This window comes from Xiphophorus maculatus, chromosome 10 (genome assembly GCF_002775205.1).
Source record: "Xiphophorus maculatus strain JP 163 A chromosome 10, X_maculatus-5.0-male, whole genome shotgun sequence".
NCBI classification, from domain to species: Eukaryota; Metazoa; Chordata; class Actinopteri; order Cyprinodontiformes; family Poeciliidae; genus Xiphophorus; species Xiphophorus maculatus.
Genome location: NC_036452.1, coordinates 20,077,303 through 20,097,149, shown reverse-complemented (window position 1 = coordinate 20,097,149; position 19,847 = coordinate 20,077,303). Strand labels below are relative to the sequence as shown.

The 19,847-nt window shown below is 42.6% G+C and overlaps 2 protein-coding genes and 1 long non-coding RNA gene across 3 annotated transcripts in view; 1 reads left to right on the top strand and 2 right to left on the bottom strand.

The window, feature by feature from the left end:
* Positions 1–1,059, bottom strand: part of LOC111609953 — a 30,532-nt gene extending 29,473 nt beyond the window's left edge. Inside the window, exon 1 of the long non-coding RNA XR_002753417.1 lies at positions 972–1,059. This is a non-coding gene — a long non-coding RNA (uncharacterized LOC111609953). The remainder of the gene's footprint in view (positions 1–971) is intronic.
* On the top strand, positions 5–11,481 carry LOC102230841 (urotensin-2 receptor-like). The gene is made up of 2 exons (XM_005809623.3): positions 5–1,459; positions 11,378–11,481. The coding sequence occupies exon 1, from the start codon at positions 330–332 to the stop codon at positions 1,398–1,400; it is 1,071 nt and encodes a 356-aa protein (XP_005809680.2). The 5' UTR covers positions 5–329; the 3' UTR covers positions 1,401–1,459; positions 11,378–11,481.
* The window catches only part of ogfod3 (2-oxoglutarate and iron dependent oxygenase domain containing 3), a 23,969-nt gene continuing 12,588 nt past the window's right edge, over positions 8,467–19,847 (bottom strand). The window contains exons 8-9 of the mRNA XM_005809622.2: positions 18,943–19,066; positions 8,467–11,563 (exon numbers count right to left, since the gene is read on the bottom strand). Of these exons, the coding sequence (XP_005809679.1) occupies positions 11,427–11,563; positions 18,943–19,066 (261 nt within the window). The 3' untranslated portion in view covers positions 8,467–11,426. The remainder of the gene's footprint in view (positions 11,564–18,942; positions 19,067–19,847) is intronic.

Below are 19,847 nucleotides of genomic sequence, written 5' to 3'. Positions count from 1 at the left end.
CAAAAAAAAAAAAAAAAAGAAGTTTGTCTTGATTCTCTTTGCGCAAAGACAATAAAGAAGGAAAACATTTGTCTCCCACGTGAAATCATAAACCGTCATCTGAACAAATCAGCCTACAGATTATCAGTCTAACATAAAGGGGGGTGTCGGTGTGACGGGGGGAGACGTCAGGAGCCGCGGCGCCGCTGTGAGCGCAGAGCAGGACAAGCAAGAACCACCAGCCGTGCCAAGGTGCTCTCTCGCGCTCTCTCTCTCTTTCTCTCCAAACTCCTTCGCGAGCTTGAGGAGCGGAACCGGGAGCCGAGCGGGAGCGGAAGCAGCGCGGGGGCATGATGAACAACAGGTCTCTGACTCCGCGGCTCGCCGGAGCCGTGGACCACGAGCTCGTCATCACCTCCACCTTCGGAACCCTGCTGTCCGTGGTCTACATCATCGGCGTGTCCGGGAACGTGTACACGCTCGTGGTGATGTGCCACTCCATCCGCTTCGCCACCTCCATGTACATCTCCATCATCAACCTGGCGCTCGCGGACCTGCTGTACCTGTCCACCATCCCCTTCGTGGTGTCCACCTACTTCCTGAAGGACTGGTACTTCGGCGACGTGGGCTGCCGCATCCTCCTCAGCCTGGACCTCCTCACTATGCACGCGAGCATCTTCACGCTCACCGTCATGTGCACGGAGCGCTACCTGGCCGTCACGCAGCCGCTGGACACGGTGCGGCGCTCCAAGAGCTACCGCAAGGCTCTCGCGTGGGGCGTGTGGCTGCTGTCGCTCGTGCTCACCGTGCCCATGATGGTCATGGTGGCGCAGACGACCAAGAAGGCGTCGGACGGCGGCGTGAAGAGGATGTGCGCGCCCACGTGGGCTCCCCTGGCGTACAAGGTGTACGTGACGGTGCTGTTCGGCACCAGCATCATGGCGCCGGGCCTCGTCATCGGCTACCTGTACGTGCGCCTGGCGCGCACCTACCTGGAGTCGCAGCGCAACGCGGCCATCAGCAGCGGCGGCGGCGGCAGGCGCTCCCCGAAGCAGAAGGTGCTCATCATGATCTTCACCATCGTGCTGGTGTTCTGGGCGTGCTTCCTGCCCTTCTGGATCTGGCAGCTGCTGCCGCTGTACCACGCCGAGCCGCTGAGCCTGGCCTCGCAGACGCACACGTGCATCAACTACCTGGTGGCGAGCCTCACGTACTCCAACAGCTGCATCAACCCGTTCCTCTACACGCTGCTCACCAAGAACTACCGGGAGTACCTGAAGAACAGGCACAGGAGCTTCTACAAGTACACGTCGTCGTTCAAGCAGCGGCCGCCCAGCCTGCACTCCTGGGGCAAGTCGGCGTCCTCCAGCAACCAGTACGAGTTCAACTCCGAGACGCTGGTGATGGGGACGCTCAGGTGACTTCTTTCTTGGAGGAGGGGAAGAGGCGGGGAGGCTCCTAGAGACAGGAAGTGCTACAAGTGAGTATGTTTTCTTTGTTGTCGTTTTTTGTTTTTACACAGGATGTTGTTTGGATATATTAAAAAGGAGGACGCACCGTGCGTAAAGTGCGCGCAAAGTTTGGCTTTGATTTTTAGTAAGCAGTGCGCCTATTAGTTGAACCTGAAGAACTGAAGCCTTTCAGAAATATTCAGACCACTTTAAACTGTTTTTATGTTTGTCCTGTCAAAAACCCCAAATCCAATTCAGTTTGTTCGGTTTTTACGCGAAGCGTCAAAAGACAGCAGAAATACGAAGAGGAGAGAAAATAAAATGCAAATGTTACATTTTCTTTTTTGCCAAACAACTAAGACTCAGCTAAATTGAGTGGAAGGCATTTTTCGAAGACTAATTTCAACTCTTGCCACATATTCTCAGTGTGATTTATGTCTGGACTTTGACTGGGCCAATCGGTGAACGCGCCCATATGTGCACCAGTTTTCTGGCCGATTGCCCATCACTGATCTTCAAAAGACCTGGCCTGCTACTTCTCATTTTGGCAGATACCAATTTTTTTATTTTTTATTTTTGGTCTGAAATGTTGCTAAATATAGCAAGAAAGTTGCTGATTTGGTGACAGTGGGGAGAGTATGGTTAACTGCAAATGTGCAGACCTGACCTGGTGGACTGGTCAGTCAGTCCAACGCCTCTCACTGCAGAGCAGAAGAGGACAGTGGTTGATTTTTAGACCTTTGCTAATCGGTTGATAAGATCGGCCTCACAAAATGAAGTTAATGGGGGTCGATTTATTGCTGCACCCTCCTTAAATATGATTCCATCTAAAACACAAGTGTCAAACTCAAGGTCCGGGTTCCAAATCCGGCCCGCCATAACTTTTGGTGTGGCCCTCTAGACTCCAGACGCCAAGTTACAGAAATCAGTTCTTCCAGGTAAATTGAATAAAAGTGGCTTGGTTTAGGGTTAGAATTTAAAAGTCAAACTGTTCCATGTAGGACACATGGTTTACCACCCAGGGCAGCCTGACAGAGAGGCGGTAGAAACTGACGGCTTTTCAGCACCAAATTGGTGTTATGGTAGATTTTTTATTATTATTATTATTATTTTATCACTGTATACAGGAAACGTGAATCAGAAAAGTAGCCAAAAGCTCTAAAATATCCTGTGTTTGAATGACAAAGTCCAATCACAGTCTTACACCTGTCACAGTTTTTTTTTTGTTTTTTTTTCATGTGTAAATATCAACAACTATATGTACATTTTCTCCCACTTCACAGTATTGTACCGCAGAGCGTTGGTCTATGAATTTTGCAGTCGAAACATGAAAAAATAAAAAACCGTTCCAGAGGCATGAAGACATTTGCAAGTTGCTGTCAACAGGGAAAAAAAAAAAACCTTTCTCATCAGCTTCATTTTCTCAATCCTCACCAATGAATCACTTATAACATTGTTCATAAGACCAACAGAAGCAAAAACAGATTTCTACCCCTTACACACACAACAACTGGGTGAAAGCTGGTTGACCCGTTAAGGACAAGCATTAAGGTTGCAGATAGAAACTTAATGACTATATTGCGTTAGGTAAAATCCATCCAATGAAGGATCTACACGGTTTAATCCAGGACTGGTTTAAAGCTCAGCTTGGTGGTGAACGAGATCAAAATGACTGTCGAATGAAAAAATTAACTAGAAAGCCATTAGCAAAAATACATTTTTACATTTGGGTTCAACCAAGGAAACAAAATTCAATCTTTTTTTTTTGCATGATCCTTTTGCAGCTCTGTTTTGACCCAGGTCTTCAACTTTTTAAAAACAAACCTCGACTAAAACCTTACCTGTGGTTAACGCGGCGCAATTAAAAAGACCTTTGATTAGTTCGAAAATTCTCCCAGCAGGCATCAGGATTCACGAGGGGCTTTGCGTTATTGACTCACAGTATCATGATGTGTGTGTGTGGGTGTGTGTGTGCGTGGGGAAGGTGATGTGTGATTGATGGATGTGACTAAAGAGGTGAGGAGGACTGCAGTGGTTGACGCGGTGTAGGTGTGAATCTGTCACCTGTTCGTGTGGAGGCTGGGACTCCGTCCCGTCCGTCTGGGACGATCTGAGCTCGTAGAACTGCTTTTCCGTTTCTGTTCCCGGGTCGACCAGCTGATGGCTGGACAGCCTGGAATCGCAACGTCCTCCCAAAGACCCAGGAGGTCGGGAATCCGTCCCAGGATTGGGTTTTGGGTTTGGCCCAGCTGGGTTTTTAAGCCAAAAACTTCGTTAAAAGTTACTAATTCCCGCTGTTAATAATAGCAAAGATTGGATTGAAAAGAATAATCTGGATTTAGGCCTGACGGGATCAATTTTGCGGGACGATAAATTGTCCCAGTAATTATTACGATGAAAGATGACAGCCTTAAAAAGTTTGAAATTCATGCATCTAAAATGAAAGCCTTAAAATATTTTAAACTCATTTTCAAAAAGTGAGTAAGTTGGCCTTAAATATGTTAATTACAAGTCTTAAATTTTGCCTCAGCAGGACTATTTAATATCGAAAAATATATATGGGGTTGTTTTTTTTTTCTTCTTCTTGAGGGAATTTTCCATCAGGCAAAAATCCCAAAATGATAATCAACAGAATGGAAATAATCAAGTTCATTTTAATTTATCATGCCATTCGTTTATTAATTGCTTACTGCACAGACTTGGCTGGATTAATAAATTAGTCATTCTCAGGTTAAGATGACATTTTATTTTAAATTCATTTCAGGTCTTAGATTAAAGGAAATTAAAGACAACTTTGTAATTTGGTGATTTTCTTGTCAAAAATACAAAACAAACTAACCCAATCAAATATAGTCTACAGTAACTCTATGAACAGTTCTCTGATCTTTTAATATGGAAGCAGTTTCAGTATTGATAGACTCGCTTCATAACTCCAAATTATTTTCTGTTCCCCTCCCCCACCCACCCCCCTCCTTGACCACATAGAAAATACTGTGAAGAATAGCAGCCAATCCAGGAACGCCGTTCATCTTCCTTCCCGCTGATTGGCGGCGCTCTAGACGTTGTGGATTGTTGTGGGTGTGGTCGTCAACCCGTGTGAATACCGGGGCTCCACCGTAAGCGTCTCTTTAATCTAAAGATCCTTTAGTTTACAGACAAGAGGAGTTTCAGAGTTCACAACTGACAAACTGGTGCTAGTGTGTGCAAGCTTAGCTTAAAAAGTTTTAAGTGTATAAAAGAATACAGTGAAAAACATCTGGACGAGGGATGCAGACACACACCTGGTGGATTCTGATAGGGGGGAAAAAAACAGAGTGTGGACAGAAGGCGATGGAAGACATGGCGATGCAGGTCTGGACACGTCTGCTGTGGTCCTCACACCCAGCTCTGAGACAAGGAAAGCGTCACATTTTCTGTCATTATGAAAATGATCCGAGTGCAATCTTGAGCTGTGACATTTTCAAGCCAACGTCCCAGCGGGCGATCGGCGGAGGAGGGGGGAACGTTTCAGACGGTGCGGTGTACGTGTGCAGACTCGTGCGTAAATTCGTCGGGAGCCAATCTCTCCGTGGTACACAAAGTCGGAGAAGGCGGGAAGCGATCCGACTCCTTTAGTGCGTTCAAGATCCATGAAAAATGCAGGGTTGTTTTTGTAGGAGGTTGTTGATGTTCCTCCTGAGTCCAAAAAAAGATCCTCCTCCCCTGAGCTCATGTGATTTATTAAATATGACTGACTTTAACTCACAAATCATAGCACGAAGACTATAAATGTACTCAAGACTAATGTGGCAAACAGCTGGTTCTACCCACTGAAACAGAATAAACATACCATCCCCCCCAAAAAATGACCTAATCTCCAATCACTAGTCAGGAATATTATCTATTGTTCAATGTTCTGGTTGGACTTGTACGGAAAATGGGCCAAAAAAACCAAAACAAACAACAACAAAAACCCACAACACCAATATGTGGCCAGATGCAATATCACTAAACATTCACAGCCACGTAAAAAGTAAGTACAGCGCATTTCACTTCAATATTCCGACCAAGTCTAAACAAAAACTTTTAATCACAGATTCTCTTAAGGGTGCATTCACACCAGCCCTGTTTGGTCCACTTTAGTCGAACTCCACTTTGTCTAGAAAGTCCGGTTTGTTTGGGGAGGTGTGAACGCGTAATCGAACTCTGAGCCAGACCAAAAAAGCAAACTCTGGTCCACCTACAAACCTAGGCCTTGGTTTGATCGAAGTGAACTACTCTGGTTGCGGCTGTGTGTGAACGCCAAGTGGACCGGAGACCGCTCCAAAGGCAGGAAGCGAACTACAGCGCAGGGCATTCTGGGTAAATACAACCAAAACCAATGCGCTAGAGAGAGAAATGGCTCATGGTCTTTTACAAACGACAAAAGAAATTCTACAGCTGCTAAAATCTGACGCTACTCCATTTTTGTTTGCATTCTGTGAAGAAGAAAGTGGCGCTCTTGTCTTCTTCCGACTGTTGTGTCGTTTCCTTCAGTAGTTCTTGCTACAGCGCCACCACAGGAGAGGAGGTGAACAGGTAGCTCGAAGGGTTTGGTGTTTTTTGACAGAGGAGTGTGAAAGCGAACCGCACCAGCTGCCATTTTGGCTTCCAATCAAATCAAATTTACTGGACTTTCAGATGTAATTCCAAGTGATTATCAGGCAAACATTCAACACACTTATCTCCAAATCCCCCAAAATGTAATGTGCTCTGAATGGAAAAGCACCGTATAAATTCAGTTCATTTACTATTTAAACTCCCTGGGCAGAGAGGGCCTGTTTTGGCCGCTGCTGCCAAGAGAGACGAGTCTGAGAGGCCCTGATGATGGAACCGGGTGAAGAATCCCAAACTGGTTCCAAAAGAAGTAAATAACACCTCCATTTTGGAGGTACTCCTTCTCCTGTACTGTGATGAGGTCGTTTTCTGGCATCCTAACCTCTGGGGCCTTCCTCCGTTTGGACCACTCGTTAATTCTTCAAAGCTTCCACTCAAACTCCTGGCAGGTACTTAAAAATCCAAATTATGTGCGTAAACTGTGGGTATTCTCTTCCAGAGAGAGACTCACTTAAATCTGTATCAGGTGAAGAATACCTCAACCTTATTCCTCCAACTCTTTTCAAAATTCCCTTGTTTATTTTCCCCTCGATGAAAATTGAGTTTACTTGCTGCTGGTTTTCTCTTTCAAGGAAGGAAGGAATAATCGGGGTAATTTTAGTTCATCAAATCCTGCTGCTGCTGCAAAAATAAAGACTTCATTCATTTCTGGTGTCCAAACAAGATCCGAAGGATCATTTCTCTGGTTTTAGTCTACATCAATTTCCCAAACGATCAGCGACTCCTTTCCTGCTGAGATGCCAGCTTGGTATGCAATGCTGCGCTTCTATTTGACTGTGAAAACATTTCAAATTGCTGTTTTGAAAATTGAGAAATTAAACTGCAATTCCCCCATTTTGTGATGCTTTATTAGGCATTTAGTGCCACAGCTCTCAGCTGCTGGTTGTTTGGTCTTTTAATTTTTCGGGCTGGGCTGCATGAGGCTATAATTGAGCTGGCAGTGCGTCCCTGTGGACCGCAGCAGTTTGACCAGCTGCTCCGTCATTAACACCGGTCACCCGGTGTCACTGACAACTGCACTCTGATTACGGACTCTGGCCGTTTCCAGACCCGCTAAGGTTTTCTGACAGGCTAACAAAGTCACCGTGGGAATCTGCCCAACGACTTCCTGCAAAGGAAGACCGAGGCGGTGATGATGTACCGACATCCCCAAGTGAGTCTAACTGAGCTGAATAATGTGAAGAGGTGATTCATTATTAACACAAACAAACAAACCTTCAATCGACTATTCATGTGGTTATTTTTCTCAGCAGCAGCAGCTACTGTATGTTGTTGACAAAACTACTCTTCAAACGCCAAGCCTAGCCTCAGGTGACAGTGTTTTCATGTGGCTAAAGAGCTAGCCTTTAATGCTAGCACTTTAGCTTCGCACAAGGGTTAAAAAACAACAACAACAAACTTTTTATGACTCAATAACTTGCCTTCTGAGATGTTTTAGTGTCATTTCAGGTCATTTTTTTGCAGAGAGCATCACAGAGAAGTTCCTAGTGATGAGTTTGTCCTGCTCTTCCTACCCTAACCGTGTTACCATTGGCCACATAAGTGCGCAAATTAGAATTATGAAGATAAATTGGCTTACTGGAAACACACCGATTTAAATAAAAAAGTTTTTCAATAAAAAGTTTTTGCACTAAGATGAGGTGGGGTTTTTTTGTTTGTTTTTTGGGGCTGTACCTGTAAAACTGCAGTGGAAACACTTTGTTTTTTGCATCACAATCCATGTGATCAGCAAACTGCTGGTGCAAGGCATTTACCCAAATTTTCACTTACCAACAATAGTAATAAAAAAAAAGGCTAGCTAAGATATATTAGCAGCTAGTTAACTACAATCTCTCAGAAAAGTCCCTTGAGAAAAAAACAACATTATACGATTGAATAGTCCTGCCACTACAAAATTTAAACCCGAGGTTAAGATATCATCTTTTTTTTTTTTTTTCCAAAAGTGATTTTGAGAAAAAATAAATGAAATAAAATCTTGCCAAAAATTTGCACCCCCCCCACCCCCAAATAAAGAACTCTTGTCAAAAAATGACTCATTTTAGGAAGGTGACAATATTTAAGGCCAACTCAGATTCTTTTTAATGAATTTAAGGCTTTTTAAGGCCTCAACATTAGAAGCATAAATTTAAGACTTTTTTTAGGATGCGCGGACATCCTGTACTTCTCCCAGCACTACCAGGGCAACCTCTGCTATCAATGTGTAGCAGAATCATCTGTAACTAATCAACATGCCTCGCCTGTGAAGTAAGACGAGGAGAAATTACAACTTGCTTTATTCTCCTTCGCCTGCTCTTCACTCGTGCTGGGGCAATTAGCACGGAGTGCCGGAGAGGGGTGGTGGTCCGCTGAGTCACGCTCTGCCGAGAGGAGCCCCACCAAACTCCTTTCAAAGTCTGGGGCAAAGCTGCTCTCTACGGTATGCTCAACATCTGAAGGTGCTCTTTTTTTTTTCCTGAAGTTGTACCAGCACAGTCATTGATGCAGACAATAATGATAAGTCATGAGAAGGAAGGTCCAAACCTTCCTAGTACCAGACATATCAGTTCATACGATGCTACGCCAGAAAAGCTTAGGAAACTTGCGTTGAGAAGTTTAAGAGCGACTTTGAACATGACAGCTATTTAAGGGCTTGTATTACCTGAGCTTGTGAACTTGACTTTGGTGAAATATTTAGATTCGACTGCGGTATTCCTTCCCCTTTGAAATCGCTACACAATCGTCGTGTGCGTTTGAACCATAAGGTGCAAAAATCGAGCTTATGCAAATGAAACCCGCCGCAGCTGATCAGCTCAATCCTCCTCAGAACAGAATGCAGTGTTGCAGTATTCCAAAGTATTGCTGCTTTGGACTGAGATGTTGTACGAGACAATTAAAGTTCATTTAAAAATGTCCACAGCATGTTGATCTGTTCAACTTTTTGGCACTGCTAACATATCTTCTTATTGTTTGAGAACACAGCAAGCCAACTCATTTCTGTAGAAAAGTTCAGAATGGGAATAAAGCAACTGTAGTGCGAATTTTGTATTCTCAAAACAAAGTGGAAAACTTTTGTTTTGCCATTAATGGACTTCGAATGGCATCCACTGATCCCTGCATTCTGTTCAGCTGCGTAACAGGAAGTGACCGCCATGGTCTTTAGCAACAAAACAATAACATGACATATCACAGCAGCTCAGACATTACAACTTAGGCACAATCAGTTCAAACTTCATAAGCGGAGGCACGTCTAATAAACTCATAGGTTTTGTCCAAACTTTCGTGTTGAATTGCATTTGCAGCAAAGCAGTGATAAGTTCTATGCTTATAGCTTTTAGTCTTCAAATGGGTTCACATACAGTAATTGTTGTTATTCATACAACTATAACTCGGGAGGTATTCTCTTGCAAATCTCGCATTTGCAAAACGAGACGCAACACACGAGCGAGCAAACCGCAATCGCTTTTGAAAGGTCTGAGCTGAAGCGAGTTTCTAAACACTCAGGAGTGAGTAAAAAACCTGCGCTCGGAAAGCGTACGCATAGAACTTTGACAGACGTCATCAAAGCGAAATAGAGTTTCAATGAGCGACTCTAAAAGCAATCCACACAATCCATTAAGAATAAAAAGGGAACAGAAACAAAGGATTGGCTGCAGCAGCTGTGTGGGGAAATAAGAAAGGCAAGGAAGATGACTTCTCACACTGATCATCAATCAAGCAATTTCCTCGAGTGGCTCCCAAGGTGCGGATAAGAATGGAGGTATACGCGCGTGTAATCTTGGCTGATTTTTATAAATACAAAGTGTTCACTCAGGTCTTATGGCTTCATAATTGCTGAAAGAGAACAGGACATTACATCTGTGTGCTAAAACGAGGCATTGGCACATGGAGTTCTCGAAGTTCAAGCAAACGAGAAAAAAACCCAAAACACAACAAAAACCTTGGCATGAGGAGAAAGAGCAACGCGACCCTGAGAGTCTGTCAAGATTTGCATCTGTAACCCAGTTGCATTTTGAGCAGAACGTTCAAAAAGTCCCGAATGATCAGAGACATCCATGAACCCAAACAACTTGACTGAAGCGAGAACAACCAGAACCATCGGAAGACGTACTCGGAGGAGAAAACAGCAACTGCTCTCGATTTTTCCTTTACATGTGTTGATTAAACAGTTTGTTGTATAAAACAAAGATATCGTCATCACAGTTTTCAGGTGATGACTTGTTCAATCCTCCGGTTTGGCCAAGTTAAAAAATTCTGCAACAAAGTTTGGGGCCAAAATCCATCTACTGTAAACACATCACAAGTTGCAAAGTCGGTTTCCACTGAAAATATTTGAAAACGTCTTATTGTATTTACACAGGTTATCTGCCTGATATTAAATTTTGTTTTGTGAAATGTGAAAATGTGACAAAACCAGAGAACAGAAGGAACCAGAGGACAGAAATTTCCATCCTGACACACAGGAACCAGAAACACAAGCGATAAAAAGCCGTCATTACCAAGTACTGGGTATCCAAAGAAAAACATTTGATTATTAGGGGTGTACTGAGCTGATATTCTTATCGGAAATCAGTCTGACAGCATACAGAAAATGAGTATTGGATTATATCGACCTGCATCTAAAATCTCTGATAGAAGCACTCCTCTCCAGCAGCACTTTGTATCCCAAACGCTTTGGTTTAGGGATCAGTTCTTCTCATACATATTATTGTTAACTATTGTTTTCTGTTTGAGAAATTGATTGTTTTTCTGTTTTTGGTCAAGCTTTTCATAACATACCACATGACAAATTAAATACAAGTATTTATGATTTGTGCTGATGTCGTGTCGGGTACAGTATCGGTATCGGCCAATACTCAAAGCTGCGATATCGGTATCGCATCAGAATTACAAATGTCTGAAATGATAAAGAAGTGTCTTGCTGAAGAAAGAGTCTTAGTGTGAAATTTGAAAGTTGGTGCTTTGACACAATATGAAAATGTGGAGCTACATTTTGCAAAAGCTCCGCCTGGAAACATTCGGAGGACTCGGACACTCGTCAGTGGTGGAACGATGGAAAAACATTTGTGCCGTGGAATCCCAGCTTGAGCGCCGTTGCGTCCAAACAACCAGAGTCTTTTCCCTTCGGTAAAAAAAATTGACGTTTCCAAGAAAGAATTTCTGCTGCGGTAAATCTACCAATCTGAAGTTCAGCTTCCTTGTGGCTCTCCTCCAACAGCTCGTGTTCGAAACAGCGGCCGGCCAGGTTTCTCGATCGCAGCCTGTACGCCTGAAATAAAAACGTTTTGTTTTTTTCCCCCTCTTGTTCACTTTCTTCGTCTCCATCTTTGTTGCAGGGCTCGTCCGAGCGGCACTGGACGCGGCGCCGTCGTCCGCGGCGACGCCTCAGGGCAGGGAGGGGTCGGAGATGGCGTGACTGGGGTTACAAGTGAAGGAGACGGTGATGGCGTAGCGTGTCCCCCATGTTACCTTCTCCACGCGGTGGAGGTTCTCCGATCCGGAGGAGAAGAAAGACACTCGTCCTGGACATAAGAGAACAAAACAAAACAAAAAAAAAACTCTTTAGGGAGGAAGTGAATGGACAAAAGGCTTCAAGAGGAAGTGCAACTTTTCAGGAGATATTTGCCGCTTGGCTTTCATCCACATCTGGTGATGGGATATTTGGCACAAAGCTTTGAAAACATTGACTTCTTAAGAAAGAAGGTAGTTAGTGAACTTTACTGAACAAATGGTAAACAGGGTTAAGCTTAGCAAAAACTACAACATATTTATTACATAAATTGTGATAAATGTTTATAATTTAAATAAAAAATTATATAAAAAAAACAAATGTTGGTCTAATTTTCACCAAGTTCTCATTTATTTGTGTCCAGAAGAGTGTGGCTAATCTTCAGCTTTGGACGTGAAAGTAACGCAGTTCACAGTCACTTTTGCTGCATTGATAGTTGATGTAGCTACATGTTATGTCCCTTATTGCTTGAGAAATAAATACCAATATAAAAAGCGAAGTGCAACCAGCTTTCACTTTAATCAGTTAGCACAGCTTAGCTAACTAAAACCAGCGAAGGTTTTGGGTTAGATTCCCAAACGCGACAGGAAGGAAGACCTTCCTGTGGAAACACAGCATCCAAAATACTGCGAGCCACAAGCATGAAAATTCAAATGGAAAGGTTTTGAAAATCGTAAAAAGAAAAATAATCAACAATATAGTTACAGATGACTGCTCAACAGCTGTGGATAGAAAGTAAAAGACAGAATTTTAAATGAATCAACTCTAAACAAAAACTCTTTCTCTAAACCTAAAATAAATCCATTTACTGAAACCCTTCTCAAGCATTTTGCTCTTTAATCGACACTTGGTGATTTTCTGAAAGTCTCTTCATTTGTCCAAGGCTAACGAGCCGCTGCCACAAACCAGCCAGCGCAGATCTTACTAAATACGTTCCACTTTAAATTTGCATAAAAGTTGATACAATCCAGAGAGAGGCCATTCATCACAATTATGTTTCTCAAAGTTTTTAAAAGTCATTTTAAAACTCGCTATTGTCTCGCCTTTTTTTTAAAGGGGTTAACTCATTAAATGAAACAGCAAAAAAAGACAAAAAGCTGGAGCCAGTGTTCTACTTTCCCCCCTGATGAAACAAACAACTCGTGTCCCTGTGTGGTGTTCTGGGGGAGTTGCAATCCCCCTGGCGGCCTATCAGATTAGAGGTTGTCAAGGAAAATTAGCTCTCATTGTTCAAACAAAAGAATCTACCGTGAAGAAAACAACCAAGAACGGGCGGCGAGACAATTAACTCCCAAACGAGGATGAGCAGCAAATACAGGAACGGACTGCAATGTGAGAAAACAAGGACACTCCTCCACGCCTGCATGGCTTTAGATAACTTCCAAGTGGCATTATCTGGAAATAATTCCCTGCAAGTGTCAGTAGGAATGCTCCCGGTGTTTACTGCGAAGAACGTTTTGGACTCCGAACAGTGGAGTGAGGGAGATTAGCCGCGGCACAGAAGGAGAGACGCCGCCGGTGGAGCTCAAGAGGCTTAGGTAAAAACTTTTCCAGGTCATTTCCAGGGCGCAAAGGAAGTAGGAAGTTGAGAACGAAGTAGAAAAGGTTGAGGGTTTGCGTTTCCTCGCGTCCAGACCACGGATATTACCGAGGAAATCCAAAGAGTCCCACATCAGTTTGTCCTGGTTGAATTTTCTGAATTTTTATATTGTGTTTATGTCTGCCGCAATTCGTGAATCGACGAATCAATTACTTGCGTTTGTCTGTCTGATTAATTACATTTTCATTTCATGACGATTAATATTTCTTTGAGAGGCAATTTGTTTACAGAGACATCATAATGCGTTATGCATGGTTTCGCTTGCAAGCGCTTCCTGTTTCCTTCTTAATTTATCATTTTTGGTTGCGTTTTATTTTGGAGATCTAAAATGTTTTCCAGTGTTAAGTGTTCTTTGCTAAGTTAACTAGTCTTTGAGAGGCCATTAATTATTATTATTATATCAGTTGAAAATTGTATAAAAACATTATCGTTTATTGTGATAATTTCTGGGGCAATTTATCGTCCATCAAAATTTGTTATTGTGACGAGTTAATTATGTTTTTCAGCTGCTGACACGTTATTAAAAAAAAAAAATACCCAACACAAACTCCCAGACGTTTCAATAAAATGCATACTGTACGATTATCATGAGAGGTTTAGCTTAAACTGTTTGCATTTCCCGTCCTTATAAAAGACCTTTCATCTATGATTGGATATGCAGTGCATTGCATTTGAAGCAACATTTTTTTTAAATTGAAAATCTGAAAATATTAGTGGGGCTGCACTTTTTGAGAGGAAAAACGTTACATTCTAGGTAAATCAATATAGATCCTGGGTTTACGAAGTCAAAGTAAGAAACTAAATGAATCTGAAACTTCTGGCTACATGAGAAGTTCTGGAAAACTTGAACAAAGCAGATCCAGAATCAAAGATTACGCATATAAATCCTGTTCTACCAATAAAAGAGCCGTGTAATGCATTTGTAAAGGCAAAAGCGACTCACAGGTTTACAATTCAGCAGCCAATTATAAACATACATAAAATCCTCTTAGAGCTGTTTAACGGCAATGTTGGCTGACTGAGCCAATTAGTATTGAGAGGTGTCAATTCAATAAGTAACTCATAAAACGGTTACTTAAATATGTAATTAAATCATTGAAGTTGGCAAATAGCATAGCTTATTCAATATACCGCTCATAAAAAGGCACATAAAAACAGAGCACTAGTATTTAATGGACACATGCTGCATGTGCACCATGAATTTACTTCATCTCTCATCGTCACACATGCAAATGATGTTCCGTCTGAACAGCAGCGAAGACCTACGAAATGAATTCAAAAAGGCAAAAGGCTCTCACTTAGGGTGATAAGACTGTACAAAACCCAAAAGCCAATTATAACGACATAAAAGATTGATTTCTGAAGCAGATGGGAAAGCAGATCCGGGCTACGAAAACAATCGCATATGCAAATGACGCTCGGTCTGAGAAGCAAAGAGTTGTGCTGTGAATTTGTAAAAGCTGATGTGACTCGTTAGTTTGGGCGGTTCGGAAAGTACAGAAAGCTTGGCGTTACGTTTTCAAATTTAACCCTACTTAAACATCTGCACAACTTTATCTGGGTGTTACTCGGTCTTCATGATGCCGTTTGTTCATTAGTGGTGGGTTTGTTAAACGTAGATCTTATTTAGGTGTGTAAGGAATCTTCTTCCACTGGATTTAAAGTATAACCAAACACTCAAACATCAATTACTTCTACTTGACGCCTTAAACTTTAGCGGTGCAACTCAAGACATTGTCAGGTCAATATATAGATCACTCCCACAGGCTCTTAGTGAATCATCTGGCTTTAATGCCCCAAAGGACGAAGGTCCAGAATAGATCATTGGCTGGAAATGTGTTCCCAGATACAATCAGCCACTTATAATATTCTGATTAGCTTTAATGCAAACACTACAGATGAAGTGAAGTACCGACTCCAACCTTTTAAATCATTCAATAACATCAAAACATCATCTAAAGACCCCCGCTGACTCTTTCTTTACATTTTACCCTCTAAAAAAAGAAGAAAAAATGGTTTCATTTAATGTCAGGAGGAGCTGTAACAGGAGGGTTATGTCCTACAACACAAAACTACTGATCATTACAGTCACAGCAGTCAGCAAGTTAAAACCACGACAAATAGAAAGGGCACAACAAAGATCTGTGAGCTGAATCCAAGAGAAGATCTGCAGGAGGCCTGTCGGGTTTCTTGGTACCGCCGATGCAGACGAGCGCGCCGTTGGACTGTTCTCTCATCTGTGTCGAGCTTTGCCTCAGAGTTTGTTTGGTTTTATCTTTTGTGCCGTTCCAACAGCAGATTTCGTCGCACTGCGGGGGAGCTCTATTCAGCTGCTCTCTCTGCTTTCTTAGATGATTTCATTGAGGTGTCTGAGGTGCAACGGTAGCCGCTGCTTCGCGAGTCGCCGTCACGTCGACACGTTGTCACATAACCACAAAAGCAGAGCAGATATTCCACAGTAATGTCCTGAATGACGCCATCATCCGCTGGCAAGCACCGCTAATCGGTCTGATTCGCTTTTGCTGCTCCTCTCTGATTTGCCGTATGGTTAGAAAACTGGCTGAAGGAAAAAGTTGGGGTAGGGAACACGATCGTCATCCATTATGACCGACGGGAAGAGATGGTTTCATCTTCCTCCTCCTCTCTCGGGTCTTTGGTCGTGCTCTGCCTCCATGTGAACTTCTTTGTTGATCTGAGGTCATAGTTCAATCCCAGATGTAAAAAAAAAAAACAAAACAAACAACAACAACAAAAAAAGTACATTGTTGCCATGGTTACGCATCATAACCAATGCCAGGAAGTTCATTGGTAGAATTTTAGAAAGAAGATATGGGTGTTGACAAACAACAAGAACAAGACTGCCTGATAGTTGAAATGCGCTGAAGTTTTTCTTTACTTGAATTGGTATTGTCCAATTTCTAGAGTTTAGACCGGGTCCAACCCACCCTGAGCCCACAGACATTGTGTCTGATCATCTGATCCAAAACAACTAATCAGAGCCAGAAATAAATCCGACATATTATTTTAAACTGCTACCAGTTTAAAATACTTCCAGGCCTCTGGCTGTATGTCCTGGCTTAGCAGTCTAACTTCTCCCATTGTTGGCTTTTGTTCAGCATCTTCCATCTTCAAGTGCAAATCTTCTGGAATGTGTGACTGATGGGAGCGGAGTCGGGGTGGGACCACGTGCGCATTAGTCCGCTGCGCTTGTTGCGGTCCAATTTCTGCACCTTTCTTTCGTTCCTCAACAGCGTAAACCACCAACAGCTTTACTAAGACCGTAAGTGGATTTGTGCCACTTTATATGAGGTGTTCTTGTTTCATTTTCTCTGTGACATCTGGTCTGTAGGTTTCTTAAAAAACGCGCCGCAGAAGAACAACCCTTCCAGGCCGTCGAGCGTATAATTTTGGCCTGATCCGGCCTGAATTGAGGTTGGGCTTGAGCTACGGACCTAAACTTTTCAGACTCTCCTCTGGTAATGTACGCGAGCAGGTTAGACCACTCCTGGCTGCATGGATTTTCATATATTCCTTTTCAATTTGTTGCTTAATCTACCCTTTCCAGCCAAAGACACTTCACCTTGCATGTCATCTTTTTATCCGTTCCTAAACTCCTCTCAGAAACAATTTCTTTTTCCGGCAAATCTATCCATCAAATCTATTTTCTGCTGCCTGACATCACCTCAACCAGCCTGATCAAATTTCCCTCACATTCTTGACTTTTCTTCTCTCTAATCGTCTTGATGATGTTCTAATTACACCTAATTAGATGGCGTCACTTCAGACGAGCCATAAATATCTCTGCAAACCCATCAGCCCTTCAAATCTGATGAGCAGACTCTCGCCCATTACAACCTGACAGCCACCTGCCTCGCAACGTCACTGGAAAAGATTTTGTGATCTGAAAAGATGAAACGGTGCAATTACACGCAACAAATTTGTCCAACTCTTCTATCTTGTTATTTTCGCTTCCTCGCCAGCAAACGCAGTTTAATCAGATGAAGATTATCCGCATACCGCCCTTCCTGTTGCCAGAAGGTCAGTCTAACTTCACTGAAACCAGACTGTCGACAACGGCGCCAGTGAGCTGCAGTCATTTTTTGTTTTGCTCTAACGTGACCTTCAGTTAACTTCCCTCACCCACTTCATCACGGTACGTTGTCAAGGGGCCCCGGATGATTCACCGAGGCTTGCTCCTCAGCGGCGCATGAGGACTTTGACGGAGCGGACGTGAAGTGACACAGGGGAAGGGAAAAAGGTGCGACAATGGGTAGAGAATTGGGGACAAAAGTCGGCTTTCGCTGGAGATTAAAAGAGGCAAAGGAGCTAAACTGGGACAGAGGACAGAAGACAATGTGTGGAGATTAAGCGAAGGAGACAAAGAGGACAGGAATACCACGGGATTGCTTTCTGTCAGATGCAATAAAGGCAAGGTAGAGCTGTCAGGAAGCGGGAGAGAGCTGAGGAGTTGTTTGCCATGCTGAGCAGACTCGCGAAGCTTTGAAATTATGCAGGAGAAACTCCGTTTACAGAAGTCACATCTACGAACAAAGCTGGGAAAAACTCATCCAAGGATTACTATAAATATTCAAAAGATAGACATTATGCTGGACTTTTGTCAAGGGTCTCAAGATGACCAACAGATCTTGATGCAGAGGGGGCAAAAAATAAATAAATAAATAAAAAAAAAAAATTTTAAATCACAGCACAGACATCAACTAGAGCTTTATTCAGAAAGCCTGCATTCCTGTCTAACATAAAAACAATCCCCTGATAAAGACAGCAGACCCAGTTTTTAAATAGTCAATATTTTCAAGGGTTTCGAGATATTCAAGGTAAACCTCTTAACGGTCACCCAAAAAACAAAAAATACAAATAAGCACTTACATGCAGGTCAATGAGTCGTGACTTGCATGTAATCGTCGCGTCCTTATGATAGTTAAAGGCTTTAAAAAGTGACATTCTTAACTGAGTTTTGCCTGTTAACTCAATATAAACTCATTTATATTGAGTTAACACAATATAAATGTAATCTAGGGTTGAAAGTAGGATACTGGTATCTCAACGCAATGGAAGACATTGTATGAGAAAGTTCAGTTGAAATATAACCAAGATTTTTTTTTTTTGATTGATCTATAAATAATTCAGTTTCTACCATTTCCCAAGGGAACTAAAAATCTTGATACTTCTTCACACACTTGAGAAAACTTACTCGCTGTATTACCTTGCATTTTCTGTCACTGTGGACAATTTAATGAGTCAACTTAATTTCTCCTTCACTTGTCTTTCTGGTCAAGTAGTCATACAAAGAACCCGCTTCGATAAAAATAGATCGCTTAATTTGCTAAAAGAGGAGAATGTCTAACCCTCTGAGTATTTGCAGCAAAGTAAAACACAATTCCCCGAATATTCACTGTGCAGAGGTCTGATTGCCCACTTAGAGAGGATTACAGTCATTTCGCTGCCCATTTTGCTGCTCTTAGCCCCCCTTCAGAGGAGCAGCTGGGCTACAGCAGGTCAAGCTTCTCTGTTTGAAGTGGAATTAGTAAATGCATTACAGGATATGCATACATAAGGTGATTTAGTCATCAAGAGCTAATTAGCGGATCTCACTTTGCTACATAAACAAACAATACGTCCTTTACTGTAAATGTGCAAAGTACACATGAATAAACCCTTTTCCAACTTAAATCAGACAAAAGTTAAGTTATTAATGGAAGGTTATTTGGGGGTTGAATTCCCCCCCCCCCCGTTTTTCCCTTGGCAAAGAAAAGTGAGCCGCCAGCTAGTACCTGCCCGGGGTTCCACAGTCCGATTGCCATTTTGGTCCATGAAGACAAATCGTCCGCCGGTGAAGTCTGAGCCGTAGTCAGACAGGTACAGGAGAGATGTGTAGTCAAAAGAGCCATACGTCTCCTAAAAGACAGAGAGAGTTGAAGCATGACTGACCCACCAAATAGCTGAGCACATTTTCAGAATCAAACTCAGCCTTTACTGTCATTATATACCAGCACAACGAAATTTGCTTCAGTACAGCCCATCCAAGGAAGGAAAAAAAAAAAAAAGAAGACAAACGACATAAGACATGGGCAGACAGATGCCAGAGGACGCAGCCATCATGAAAGGCGGCATCCTTCTGTTGAGGGAATTGCTTATTGCGTACTTTGAAACAACTGTGCTTGCTAACTCCAGGTCTTTCTGAAGGTTTCCACAGCGCCCCTACCACCAGGCTCGTGCTCCTTCTTTTCTGCATGTGTTCAATATGTTTTCCTTGTGCCGACAGCTTTTTAAATAAAACGTCACTTAAATTTGTGGGAATCTATAGTTTGATTCTTTTCTTGTGGTCACTGATTGGGTTGTCTAAGACATCTGTTGAGAGTCTCACGTCAATCGCATCTTAAAAACTGTATTTACCGAGGGAATTACCCAAGGCACACCTGCACTAGACGATTCCAGTCTGATCCCATAAAACAATTTGTCATTTGCAAAACCTTTGCAAAATTTTTGAACACAATCAAAGAAGCAGATTCCTAGTTTTTCCCAAAATATTGTTAAAATCTCAGCTATTCTTGTGAAATGGAAGTGTAACTTCACCCTTATTGTTCAGTATTGGGAAGGAAGTTATTACTGCGCCGTTTTGCTAATGCAGAAAAACATGTGGCCACCGAAAACAAGACAGGCCAGATTTGGATACGGG